The 14,432-nt window shown below is 40.6% G+C and overlaps 1 protein-coding gene across 1 annotated transcript in view; it reads left to right on the forward strand.

The window, feature by feature from the left end:
• The first annotated feature begins 306 nt into the window (after window positions 1–306).
• LOC108570764 (monocarboxylate transporter 10-like) overlaps window positions 307–14,432 on the forward strand; it is an 87,816-nt gene continuing 73,690 nt past the window's right edge. Inside the window, exons 1-4 of the mRNA XM_017932669.1 lie at window positions 307–477; window positions 1,054–1,219; window positions 11,926–12,048; window positions 12,820–12,993. Of these exons, the coding sequence (XP_017788158.1) occupies window positions 307–477; window positions 1,054–1,219; window positions 11,926–12,048; window positions 12,820–12,993 (634 nt within the window). The remainder of the gene's footprint in view (window positions 478–1,053; window positions 1,220–11,925; window positions 12,049–12,819; window positions 12,994–14,432) is intronic.

Below are 14,432 nucleotides of genomic sequence, written 5' to 3' on the forward strand. Positions count from 1 at the left end.
CACATTTTCTGCTTTCAGATCCTCCAGCGGTTGCAATTGTCCCTCCGTGAAAGATGACTCTCGTCAGGAATCATCGAAGGATTACACGACGATCCTTGGTACCGGAACAACCGAATGTCCACGAGAAGAATCGCGTGATATACGAAAGGATAACTTCGAGGAACACTGTCGAGGATTAATATCTTGCGAAAGTTTCGCGAGTTTTCACGGTAGAATCGTGCGCGAGAGTGGATCGAGGGTTAGGCAGATCGTCGTCGACGAGAGGACGAGAGAGGATCAGCGAGAGATGCACGGTTCTCTGTGAAAATGCTGGTGGACGATTGCGGCAGCGCGATGGGGTGGACTTCGGCCAGCGTGCGCGGGGGTTGGTCCACCCCGGGCGGCTGCAGAAATTCCGCGATGAGCTTCGGTGGCAGCGTGCCCTCCCTCCACCCAGCTGGCTCGATAAGATCGCTACGCTCGCAGCATTCTATGCAGGTAATAAAACACGTTCGTTTGCACGGTCGTCTAGTCTGTGGCTGTTGGTCTAGTCGTCTAAAGAACTCGTCCGGCTGTTAGAATCGCGGACAGACTTCCTCGGTTTCGGTTGACAAATCGTTCGCTAACTTAGATGAAACTAATCGAATATTCTTGGTATAAATTTGTCGGTACAAACAGACGATTTTCGCGAAATATCCTTTGTCAGTTAGAGACAAATATCCCGTCTAACTAGAACTACTATGTTACACATCGGTCCATTGATGCAAACGCTAACTCCAAAACACCTGGATTCTATTATTGAGACAGAAATCGATGTTCGTTCGTCCGTGGCGTTTGCACGTACACATTATAGGGTCGAATCGTCAATCGGTTAGGATGGAATTGCTAGCAACGGCTAGCAACCCCCCTTAATCGGTATTCCAAGCGCGACACTTTCTGCCCGTTCGATAGATATCCCGAACGGTGTTTAATTTCCAGGCTGCGCCGTGGAACGTTCACGATTCACCCATGGACACGTGTTCCTCTGATTACCATTATCCTCCTCCATGCATCGCAGGCGTTTCTTTTCTTCAGGGTGTGCCGGAGACACCGCGAAGATGCATGCACTGCCACCCGGTACACGTGCCGAGCACACCGAGCAATTACGTGCACCATCCGATGCAGTATTACACGCCGAGTCATTGTCCAGAGCCAAGGAACGGAGTCTACACTCCTTATCGGGGCAATTCTTATCATGGTGGTGAGTCTAGAACACTTTTTACGTAGTATTACTAGAAGATTCGACAGCGAAGAAAATTGAAATATAACGACGTAAAGTATCGTGGGGAAATTTTTCGCTATTTTTGAGACGTGATAAAATTTGCAAATTATCGAGAGAATATTCGTAAGTACGTTCAAAGTTTCCGGGGTCAACGGTGCAACGATTCGGGGTCCTCACCGCCGAGTTCAAAGACCCAGGGTTCGACACGATCAAGTTCAAAGGCTCCGGGGTCGACGCGACCGCGCTCAAAGACTCCGGGGTCGACACGGCCGAGTTCAAAGATTCCGGGGTCACCACTCCGAGGTTCAAAGACTCCACGGTCCTCGTTATCGAGTCCAAAGACTTTGGGGACAATCTTACCGCGTGTAAAGACTTTTAAAGCGTCGCTATCGCTAGTCTCGTGAGTTTACTCTCAGCTTTCACGACTTTCAGATTATCTCTCGCGAATCTCGCTATCTCGATGCAGCGCTATCTTATTACTACCGATTCTTAAGACACCGTGAGTACCATTGATCTCGCAAATTTCTCGTCTTCGTCGTGCTCTCCTCGCGATAATTATCTGTAGTTTCGTCGTCTTTACAACTTCTGCATCTTCCTCCTAAGATTTCTCTATTTTTCAATTAGTACAGTTAGGCGAATTCCTTGCGTATCCTGATCTCTATACAGGGTTTCCCAGGAATCCTGATTTAATTAAGTGATGAAATTGATTTTCTGGAAAACGAAGATTTAAATTCGAAACTTTATTCAAGAAAGAGTGGTTGCAGCAGCTGAATAAAATTGTACACACTGAAACGATTTAAAAACCCTTGCAAACGTCTCGCTTATTTCCTTGACGTGAAGCAACGATTTAATTTAGCCTGCTTCCAGTCTGTGTTTTGCATTTCATTTGATTTCCCGGAGACATCTTTCAGCGGAATTGCACAAGTTTCCTCGTAAAGCCGCGGCAAGAACGCCCTGGCCCTTTCGGTCCGCGCGGTAAACTTGCTCATAATCTCAGGATGCCTCTGTTTTCGTTCTCGCGACGTCGCTTGCTAAGAGACCGGCCTAATCCGTTTCCGCCAAGTTTCGTGACTTCGTTCAATATTCAACAGCGTCGGAAGGAGAGGAAACACAGAGAGGCAAATAGAGAATATTTCATCGTGTGAGATTACACGCCATCGACTCTCTGCCATGCAAATATTTTATAACGAGCTGATAAATGCGATTTATTAAGCGCCGGTTATGAAAGGTGATAGTTTCAAGAGGCTCTTGATTATTCTAACTTATGCAATCCCTTTACTCATTTATATTCGCAATTTTACAAGTTGCTCGTTACTAAATCCTTCATCCTCTCGCGACTTTCTCAAATATTCTGTAATTTCTCCGTTTAATCCTTCTCTTTCCTCGAAGAAGAATAAACGAACGAACGAAGAGTAGTAGATAGTGTGTAGGAATTGATAGAGGAAGAACGAAGTAAGGAGAACGCATATGAGACGTGATCAATATCAATCGTAGAACAGTTGGAAGCTATACGAAGTCGTACGCTTTCAGAACGACTCTCGATTTCCTCGTCCTCCTCGTCCATCCATTAATTCCTCCATTCTCTTTCGATTCCTTTGGCGACTCCTTGGGGAAATTAGACTGAAGAAATTGTCTCTCTCGATCAGTGTGTTCCAACCAAAATTTCTCGCATCTCAAAAGAAAAAAGAGAAAAATAGAAATCAGCATAAATACCTAAAACACTGGAGATTTCGCGTCGCAAAACGAAATTTGCACAGCTTTGACAAATCCGGGAGGATTTGCAAATTAGCAGTAGATTCACGTTTTCACTAGACAAATCTGGTCCACAGGTTCTTCTTTTCTCTTCCTTTCTATTATCGTCACTAGGGACTATCTGATAACAGTTGGTCTATAAACTGCAACAGTAGCGTCGTTATCCGGACGGGAAGCTGCAGCAATTCGAGCGAAAGTAAGTTCAGATAAATCGGATAGCAGGAGAGATATATCGAGCCGACAGGCTGTGCTGGATTACGTACGCTGCCCTACAAAACAACGCGGCAGACGAGAGCGGCATTTGTTCTATCCGCGTTGTAATCTCCTACGAGTCGGCGAATCGCTGATCATCAAACCTTCGGTGCCTCGTCTCTTCCGCTACGTTTTCTTTCGTCACAGTCGTCTCACTGTAGTCGCGATGCTTGTTCGAAAGTGAATCGAAGATCTGCTCAATTTTAGGTCTTTGTAATTTCTTTATAATTAAAAAAAAAATTTTTTTTAAAGGAATAATTACTTAAGTTTCGATCAGAGATCTGTTCGATCTTAGGTGTTCGCAATTTCTGCGCCTGATTCTGTGTTATGATTGTATAATCTTTTCTCTGTGAACAATTCTCTGTTGGAGTTTAGTTCAATTTTGGATTTTTGCAATTTTGGATTTCTGCAATTCTGAATTTCTGCAATTCTGAATTTTTTTGCAATTTTCTCGTCCGACACTGCATTCTAACTTTAATTTTTACCTCAGGTCTGCATAATTTTTGGGGTTGTTAAAATTTTATTTATCTCAGTGCCCGGCTGATTGCTCTGAGAATTGCAATTTTTCTGCGGAGGATATTCCGGGCTCTTTCATCACGCATTTGTACGGGGATATTATATCTAAAATTCAGCAGAGAAGCTCCTCTTTTACGAATACAAAATTCTTCTCGCTCTACGAGGAGCAGTAACTCCATTCCTCTTTTGAGAATACAAAATTCTTCATACTCCGCAAGGGGCCAGTAACCACATCAAATTCGCCACTGTTTAACTTCAGAGTTGGTGAATTTTTGCTAAATTCATGCAAAGGTCAAACTTCGCAGCTTCCGAAAAATACACTCTTGAAAACTACCCCCGCTGGAATACCTAACACATCTCGAAGAACTTATTAAGGGGGTAGGTTACCTCTGATAGCCCGAAAACAGACACGCAATTTTCGAATAAATCCACGTCGCGGATAAACACCAGTGGACACTTGCCTGGACAAACTGGTCCCTTCGACGAAACGTATTTGCACGAACGTTCCCCTTGCACCCTCGCTCGCTGGTCAGCCGTGGAAATCGATTTCGAATCGGTTCCCGGCATTACCGCGCTCGTTCGTATTATGTAGATGACCGCGCCGCACGCAATCCCCGGCGAAATATCCGGTTCGATGGGAAACTTTCAGATTTTTCGCTCGATTTACCGCCATCGAAACCCTCTAGATCCGATCGCTCGCTTTATTTCCACTGTTTTCGATAAATTCACCTTCCTTTTTCCCCTTTTAATCGCGCGTTGCTAGTCGCTGATTGCGCTGAAACGCTGGCAATTGGTGTAGTTGTATGTTTATAACACTTCGTGATTTTTAAAAAAATAGTAAATTAATTTTGGACGTGTTAAATTTGTATCGATTTTTCTGAGAGATTTTCTGTGGTATTGAAGTGTCTTTAAATTTAGTCTGTACACTAATTTGTAACTCGAAGGATTAAGTATGCTTAGGTAGGTCAAAAAATCGATTTTCCAAAAATATTTTTACTTGAATATATCATTTTTAAAGTGTCTTCCATCGTGTCTCCATATCTAACAAATTTTCAGGAATTTTCACTGAAATTGTATGCTTTTCAATGTTAATAATAATTGTCCGATATGGTAAAATTTTACGCAGGAAAAATATTCTCATATATACACCTGTTTTTATACTTGCCAACAGTATGTAACCTTTTGAAATGTAACAATGCGAAAGAAATTCTAAAGGCTACAGGTGTATTTTAGTAATTTTTATTGTTGGGAGATTGTTGGTCGGACGTGAACGTTGTATTTTTAATGGTTGGTTTCATGTTCAGCAATTTTTTTTTTGTTGGAATAATTCTTGAAATAATATTCATGATGAAAATAAACGGGTCAAGTTAACGTTTGTTATACGGAGTGAAATATGTGTCTGACCATATACAGGCTGCTACTACTTACACGGTTTGTCATTTTATTTTCCCCCCTGTAGTCTGTCATATTTTTCCGCGATTCTTTTGTTTCCCTGGTTACTTTGTGCAGAATTTATGGAGATGTTAAGAGTACATGAAAATTTACCTGCAATTTTGTTTGTAATATTTTAACGGGCAATTATTTTCCATCTGGTGATTTGTAGGTACTTTCACGCGATAAATCTTCGTGATATATCGCGTGTTATTAATTTCTTCGTTTTTACTCCTTGCAACGAAACAATTTTATTCCTTCGTTTTATCAAAGAACACGAAAACTTGCACTATTTTTCAATTCCTGCGAATGAATATATCACAGCAGTCAGTTTTATTCCTAATAAACTTCAATTTTTGTTTTAACGTAGTAAATTATATCTCGACGAGTTTTACCTAAGACAGTTATAAACTATGAATAAGTAACTCTAATACATTGCAAAATTGCGAAATTGCAAAAATTAAATTTTTCAGGGGAGAAAAAAATGTTTTTTCCAGTTAACACTGAAATCACCTTTGCAATAATTTCACAACTTTATCGCATTATATGTTAACGGTAAAAAGAAAATAAAATCATGCACTCAGTTTAGATTCTCCAAAATGGCAGTTTCGCAATTTTCGAGCGAGCACTTTCCTTCGGAAAGGTTTGAATTTCACCGAAAAATTGAACCGTAATAACCAACTAAACGTGCAAAAGGATACGTAAAAATTCAGCGAATGGAAGAAGATGAAACGTTAAACACGTTTGAAAGAACGGCGACATGTTTTTGGAAGGAAAGAGCCGCGTTCGCGTCTCGCCGCGCTCGAGAAAACAATTTTCCCCGAGAAACAGAGAGACTTGGGGGTATCGTTTCACGCATCTGAAGCAACGTCTACGATCTGTCGTCATCGCGAACGACTCGCCGGAACAGCTAAATCATCGGATTCCCTCAGAAATCCTCTGACGTCCTGGCTTTTTCCTATCTCTCTCTCCCCCTCTTCGAGAGGGTTTCGTGTTCGTCTCCTCACCCGGTCTCGTTGCCGATCGATTTTTGACAAATCTCCCGTCAAGCCCGCACATATTTCAACTGGAAGCTTCAATCGGCTCCGTTGTTTTCCTTCGTGCCCGCCTCCCAGAACGCGGGAAAATCGAGGCGGAAATATGTCGCCGCGGAGGAGATTCTCCATCCTCGAATCTCTCCGTTTTGCGAATTTCTTGCCGCGATGGAGCCGGACAATGCGGTTTCCTGAATGTAATTCGCGGTGATTTGTTATTCCGCCGAATCGTCGGCGTGGATTTTTAAGTTTTGCTGCCCCGCGATGATAAATTGTTTCGTCGATTTTGCAGCTTATGTTCGAATTACTTTGCGAATTCTGGAGAATTCTGAGAGCGTTTTCGGTTTTTAGTTGGAATGTATTTTACTGTGAATTTTTTTGTGATAATTTTGATCCTAATCAGAGATTAGGAACAGTAGATTGCTTGGTGTATTTGAAATTTACTAGTTTCTGAATTTTTCAAATTTCGTAGTCCCCAATTTTCGTAAGTTTTTTAAATTAGATGAATTTTTGAGACACTCAAATTACGTTATTTTTGCATTTTGTAATTAAGACCAACACCGACATTCCTAATTCTAACACAAACTCATTTCGCAGAACAAACTACCCCCCATATCAGTTTCACAGAATTTCGCAAACGTCATGAACCAAATTAGACACTATCGATATCCCAACACAAATCCCCACCAGTCCAAATTACCAATTACTTCACACATTTCACATCAACTACACGTGCAATCCACTTCAATACAGACGCGACATAAAATATACCTCACATTTAATTCCCTAATTAAACCCCGTTTAAACAAGTATACACACCACAGTTCTGTCTGACTCGACGCGTCTCATTCTACTTATCCCAGTCCATCGCAAGATTACGTCGTTAGTATCACGTTACGGAGCACGAGAACCTTTCAAAAAATTAAAACAACCTAACCTACCGAAACATAGCTCTTCCATGGAAAACACCTCAGCATCTCTTACTCCAAAAAAAAAAAAAGGAATACTAGTAGAACTGAAAAATTCACAATAAGTTCCCTCATGGGTTTTGCATCAAAGCGATAAGACACGGGCAGCATGGTGTGGAGAAAGCGTCATAATTCGTTTCGTAGGTCGACATGTTTCCCTCTGACCCCTTTTTGACGCGTTGATCCATTTTTCACGAGCCGTTTCCATCCCCCCTTTTTTTTGGCCTGGCTCCGCGCTTATCTCCTCCGCTACGCGCGCAGGTAATTAAGAATATTTCGTCCCTCTGGCCGATTCGCCTTTGCGGCCGATCCATTGTGCCATCCGCCAGGGAAAAACTTCCTTTCTCCGTTTCTCTTTCATTCTCCCTTCGCGTAGCCGCGCGTTAATGAGACTTCCATTTCGACTTGCAAAGATTAGGAGAAAATAATTCACACCGCCCCGGAATCAACAGTGGAATTTTCACGTGAAATGAAAATTTAGTAGAGAAAAAATCTGCAATTATTATTATTATTATTCAAACACCGGGAGTTGAATGAATTTTTTCTAATTGCGCGCGAATCGACGTGAACCAACGTCATCGTGGAACGTGAAGAACGTTTTGCCGAGGGTAATTAACTATAGTGCACGCGACGGCTGGCTCCAGTTGGAGAATTAATTACCGGTATAAACTACTGTGTTTACAAATGTTGAAAATTCGTGGAAGGAAAGAGAATTTGTCGAAAGTTGAAACAGAGATTGATACGTATTTAGAGGAACAATATGGACCGGTTAGCTGGATTTCTATAACTTCGAAGTTTGTCCTTTGGAGGAGAAGAAAGAGGGCGGGAAAGAAACGACGGAGTATCTCGAGCGACGCGCCGCTATTTTTCCCTGTTTTTACACGGGGACGCCGAGAAAGCTTTCGGGTGGTCCGGGAAAAGGATCATTTTCCGCGGTGGCCAGAGAGGCGTAATAAAAATGCAAACAGCGAGCGCCGCTGAAATTCTACTTTAAATTGCTTAAAACTTCATTAGCTCGGTAAAGACGATTTTTACGGTGAACTTTTGCTGTTTGCGGCAACTTCCCCCGTCGTTGTACGTTGTAATTAAGAGTGAGAAGAAGGTGAGAAAAAAAAAGGTGGAAAGTGGCGGGTGGGAGGAGTGAACGTTGAACGTGGCGAAATTAAGAATGCGTGTCACGCCGTTTCCCTCCCCCGTGTTTTCCCCTTTTTTCTCCGGCGTTGCTTTGATCCATGCCCCTTTAATATTTTTCCAATTTTTTTTCCCTTTCTTCCCGTTCTGCCGACTCTTTTTTTCTGCCTTTTGCTTTACAAATGACGCTCGCGTGAGCCGGCATACGAATTGACGTTAAAAAATTGGTTCTCGCGGCGGAAAAATAGCTGGAAATTCAAATTGCGCGGCTCTGTTTCCTGCGGCCTTCGTTCGTCGATCTGAAGTAACGATCTCCCCCCTTTTCCGCGCGCTTTTTTTTTGTTGGTTCGTTTGCTTTTTTTTCGCCGAAACATTGATGGGAACGGATCAAGTGATGAATGAAAATACGCGAGTGTTCGTTCGACAATTTGGGACAACGTTGCACCGGGTGATTTATTTGTCGCGGGATCAAAATTCTGTCTATTGTGGGGGACAATAGAGGTTCGCCGGTTCTTCTGCGAATTGATCGAATAGTCCAGTTGATCTTGGCCGAGTTCAGAAGTTTTTCGAACTTTACACGATTTTCTGTGGTAGGAACACCAATTTTCTCTTTTTTTAATTCATTAACAGACGCGTTGTGAGCATTGTTTATTTTGATAATTAGATCTTCAAAAGCGAGATTTTCGAGGAATTCTTTCGTGCGAAATTTTTATGGCGATAATTCGATTTTTAAACGTGAGATTTTCTAAGGACCTTTTCTGCGAAATTTTCGTGGTAAAAGTGAGGAATCTTTCTTGCGAAATTTTTACGCTAAAAGTGAGATTTTCTAGGATTTTTTCGCGGTGAAATTCTCACGTCGATAATTCGATCTTTGGCTCAGCCTTTTTGCAGAAGACATCGAAGTGTTCGACAAGGAACGTTTCTTGTCATCTATAATTTAATTATTCAAAGTGAGATTTTCCAGGAATCTTTCTTGCGAAATTGTCCCGGCAAGACTGAGATTTTCTAGGATTTTTTCGCGGTGAAATTTTCACGCCGATAATTCGATCTTTGGCTCAGCCATTTTGCAGAAGAGATCGAAGTGTTCGACAGGGAGCGTTTCATGTCATCTATAATTCAATTATCAAGGGAGAGATTTCCCAGGAATTTTTTTTCTCCCCGGTGAAATTTTTATGGTAATAACTCGATCCTTGACGCAGTCTCTTTACAAAAGCGATTCAAGTGTTCGAGAGGGATATTTTCTAAGATTTTTCATGCTTCTTCGGTTGAAAATCATCGACCCGTTTTCTCGAACCCTCTACCCAGAGGTCTGGCGCACCTCGCCCCCGTCCCATGGCAACTAGCATCTCCTTTTCATGAGCACTTTTATCTAACCCTCTTGACTTTTCTTTTTCCTCTTCATTTCTTTCAACTCGTTTCATCCCTGGTTCGTGGCACGCAACGTTGCCAGACGTGGATACAGGAGATCCGGTCGCTGTCTAGTCAAAGTCAATTTTTCACTGTGTTCAAATATTTTTAAACTGCCTCTAACTTTCGCTGTGTAACGTATATCCTGTGTACAGACGTAAATTTCAAGTATGACAACTATATTTAGTTGTTCGTTGTTTAGGTAAATTTGGAATGATTAGGGAAGTTTCGTGGTACCAAGAAAAAATTCAAAATTTTGCTACTTTTAGGCACTTGAAATTTTAGTTTATTTATCATTTGCAAAATTCTACGATGGTGAATACTGTTAGAATTACATTTCATCTTGTGCGACAATTTATTCAGTATCTTAATTGTATTGGTAGAGGATTGTATCATCTCTAACTGTACTAAAAGTTCTTTTTATCTAAAAAATTGCAATACTATTTCCAATATATTTACTCGTCCTTGCAGAAGATCTGCAATTTTTTTATTAGTACCAAAAATTCTATTTTTTGCAATTTATGTAATTTTCCCTTGGAAAACTGCAACACATCTTTCAAGTATTTCCAACTCACCCTTGCAGAAGATTGTAATTTTTTTCAAATAAAAGAATCTAGTCCGAAGGAATATTTCAGGCAGAAAGACAGCTATGCCTAACATTCCTAGAAATATAGATCCAGTAGCGATAATTTTCTCTGGTATGATCCAATACGAACGACACATGAAGTTTGAAAATTTGACGGTAAAGAGTCGCAGAGCTCTGATAACGTAGAATTCAGCCGGATTTCCAAATGACCGTTGGAAAATTGTAGAACCTGATAGAGATAACTCGAGAATACTAAATTCCAGTGGTGAACGGCGATATTGAATGGTGGTAATCAGAAAATCGTGGAAATTTACGGATACTACGTCGAAATTATAGAATCGAGTAGATCCGAAACGCGGACTCGGAAGACGTGAGATCCGGTGGCGACAACTCAGGCTTATCGGATTCGCGAGTGATAATTTCGAGATCATAGGACAGCCTGACGATAATTCTGGGATCACAGAACTCGCTAATGACAGCCCTGGGGCCGTACAACTGGGTAATGCTAATTTCGAGATTACGGTGCCTCGCTGAGACAACTGAGAGATCGGCAAATTTCGCGATATTAATTTGAAAAAATGAATCAGTCGCGAATGCTTCGAAATTCGTCGAGAACGCTGTTTTCTGTGTTTGCGGAATAAATTAATCTCGCGAATGATAAAATTTTCTGGAATTTCTGTAAATTTCCTGAAATGTTCACTCGACGAAGACTATTTGAAAAAAGAAAGAAAGGGAAATATTATCGTTCGGAAAATTCGATGATAACGACTCTAAAGAATGAAGTCAAGAATATTACAAAATTCTTCGAGAACACAGTTTTCTGTGCTTCCAAAATAAATGAATTTCCTGTTATCTCTGGAAAAGAGTATTCCAAATGATAATAGAAATTTTCACTCAACCAAGAGTGTACTTGAAAAAGGGAAGCAATATTATTTAGAAAATTCGATAATGATGACATTAAAAAATTAATCAAATCACGAACACTTGAAAATTTTTTAGAATATTACTCACTGTGTTCGCAAAATAAATGAATTTCAAATTGAAACAATAACAAAAGTTTCTACAGTCTCCGGGAAAAGAAGGATTACAATAATAGGCGCGACTTGGTGCATTTCCACGCTGATTCTAAGGTTAATTAATTTCACGAGGTGGAAATTGCAATTGTAAAAGAATTTTCCAGTATTATAACGTCTGTGCAGTTCACTCCGGCAACTCCATGAATTGCAATTTTAATCAGGTGCCGCCCCATGTTTCGACTGCACTCGCTGCTCCTAAAGTTCGTCTTTAACGATGCTGAATTCACAATAAACAGCGTTTATCTTTATCGTGCAAGCTTAGCCGGTGCACAAAACGAGCCGCGACGTAAATTCATTGGTCGCGTCCGCGAGCCAGTTCACGGTGCAATTAAGTCCTGCAAATATATCGTCGAATTACGCAAAAACAACGGCGGATAATCCGCTGGGATTAATCCACGCGTGGCCTTCTTAATTTGTATTCAAACGACTTGGAAAGAAGTTATATTTGAACGGTAAAAGTCGTATTGCTTCGGAACTTTTCTCACCGTTTCTCTTTTTCAATTTCGTTCTTTTTTCTTTGTGCTTTTTCTAGATACTCGAATGCGTTACATGGACATGGAGGGCAGTGTCCACGATGGCATGATCGGGAATAACAATTGGGTGCTCGGTGATCTGAGGAGCCTTCATCGTTGCGTACCAGCCTTTCGTCGTCCAGGTACGGAATTGTTGGAAATGGAGTTTTCAGAAAATTACCTGAAATCCTGAAGCAAGAGAGCAGACGATATTAGATAGGAACACAAGACAGAAATTTTTAATTTTCGCTTTATTGCTTGGAATATCTTCTGATTCATAGATTTATCGTGAGAAGAGATTTCAGAAGTTACCAATGAAAATTCACTAATTAAGTAATTTTCTAAGCAGAAATATCGTTTTCTCTCTCCTCAGAAATTTCATGCTTTCGACTCGTGACAATTTTCCTTCTCAGAGTAAAACAGATCTTTTCTCAGAGTAAAACAGATTTTTTTTTAATTTTCACCCCATTGAATAATAAAAAAATTCATAGAAAACAAAACACCCTTTTTCTTAAATTTGATTTTTACTCGGTCGTCATTCTGATGTCTTCAATTTTATTGCTTGGAACATCTTTTAATCCACAAATTTACCATCAGAAGAGATTTCAGAAGTTACCAATGAAAATTCACTAATTAAGTAATTTTCTAAGCAGAAATATCGTTTTCCCTCTCCTCAGAAATTTCATGCTTTCGACTCGTGACAATTTTCCTTCTCAGAGTAAAACAGATCTCTTTAATTTTCACTCCATTCAATACTAAAAAAATATAAAAATTCGTAAAAAGCAGTATTCTTTTTACTCGGTCGTCGTTCCGACTTCAATCCTTCAATTCTCGGAAGTGTAAACGTTGTCCTGTAAGGAGTACAGGGACACGAGCTGAGGAAGAATCGTAAAGAGGCTAATCTTTCCCTTCAGGCATAGACGTCGCCGGCATGCGAACACATTTCTATCCAGAGGGTGGCTGGGGTTGGCTGGTTTGCGCAGCCGGCTTCCTCGCCCTGTTGCTCACTACTGGAATGCAGCTCGCTTTCGGGCTTCTTCACGTTCACGCGGAGCGACGGTTCGGCGAGGAACACATCATGGATCTGGGTATGTTTACGTACATCTCTCTTATCCTCTTTCTTTATCCACCCTGACAACCGGAAGAAACTTTATTCTGGTAATTTTCGTCGCTGGATATCTCCTCTTTGAGAATATTCCCGTCGTAAACAGGATTCATTCAGCTCTCCTCCAAACTGCTTTATTGTTCAAGACTTTCTAGCTTTTTTCCAGAAGAAACGGGAAAGGTTTACTGAATATTTAGGACCTGAACATTTTATTTTTCGTTGTTTCGAAGCTTCAATTCGACAAATAAATGAAAATTTGATAAGAGAGCGTATAAAGAAGGTTCGGTGAATTTTTAGGAAATTTTTTGAAACCTTTCAGAATTTTTTATTTGTCACTTTTTATTTTTCAGTTTCGAAGCTTTGATTCGACAGATAAACGCAAATTTGATAAGAAAGTTGAGTGAATTTTTAGGACCCTCAGAAAATCTTATTTTTAACTTATTCTTCATAGTTTCGATGCTTCAATTCGACAGATAAACGCAAATTTGACGAGAGATTACGAGGAAGAAGGTTCGCTGAATTTTCAGGACCTCCTGAAAATTTGATTTGCTACTTCGTATTCTCCACAGTTTGATATTTTAATTTTGATAAGAGACTGCATAAAGATTGCGCACAGGCAAGAAGTTTCTTCGTCGTTTTATGTATTCAGAGTGCAATATGGTGTATCATGAATCTCGTTGCATTCGTGAACACAGTTGCAGAAAGTTTCTCGGTCAGGAATACTTAGATTCTTCTCGTTTACATTTTAATTGCTTTAACGCCACTTCCAATCTTCCCCCTTTTTTCCGTCACAGAAAATTCTTTCGTCTTACGGTTTCGTTGATAAAAGTAAGTGCGACGACTGATTCTACGAGTGAATTAATTCACGTGGAGATGTTACATTTGGTTTAGAACATCGGAGTATTGAATTCTCCTTTGGAATAATTTCGATGAATTGAAACGGACCCCTTGCGATGGAAGAACGTTGCTTTGCCACCGTGGAACCACGATCGTAGGCTTAAAGGCTCGTGAAACATTCATGCTCGGCGACGGGAGTTAAGTGCTGTCGTCTGCTTCCCGCGGGATTGATTCGATGATTCCTTTGCAGTTGCGCGGGAACGCATGAAACTTTCATTTGGCGAGAGTTAAGCGAAACGAGTCGAGCTTCCACTCACGCGTTTCGTTCGGGCAGTTAGAATAATTTAGGAAATCAATTTTTAACCCTTTTCCGGAGAAACTCGTTATCAACGTGCGATCTCGTTATTCAATTGAAGAGACACTGTAATTGTTCCATTATTTTGTATTGTAATTACTATAACTGCTTCATTTCAATTTTTCACTTAATTTAATTTCCTTTTTGGGTTTGTTTCGTATTGTCGATATTTTGTTTGCTCTCTGTTTGTGTTACTTTGTGTTAGCTGTGAAATATTCTGACAATTTTAT

Source organism: Habropoda laboriosa, unplaced genomic scaffold (assembly GCF_001263275.1).
Source record: "Habropoda laboriosa isolate 0110345459 unplaced genomic scaffold, ASM126327v1 scaffold87, whole genome shotgun sequence".
NCBI lineage: Eukaryota > Metazoa > Arthropoda > Insecta > Hymenoptera > Apidae > Habropoda > Habropoda laboriosa.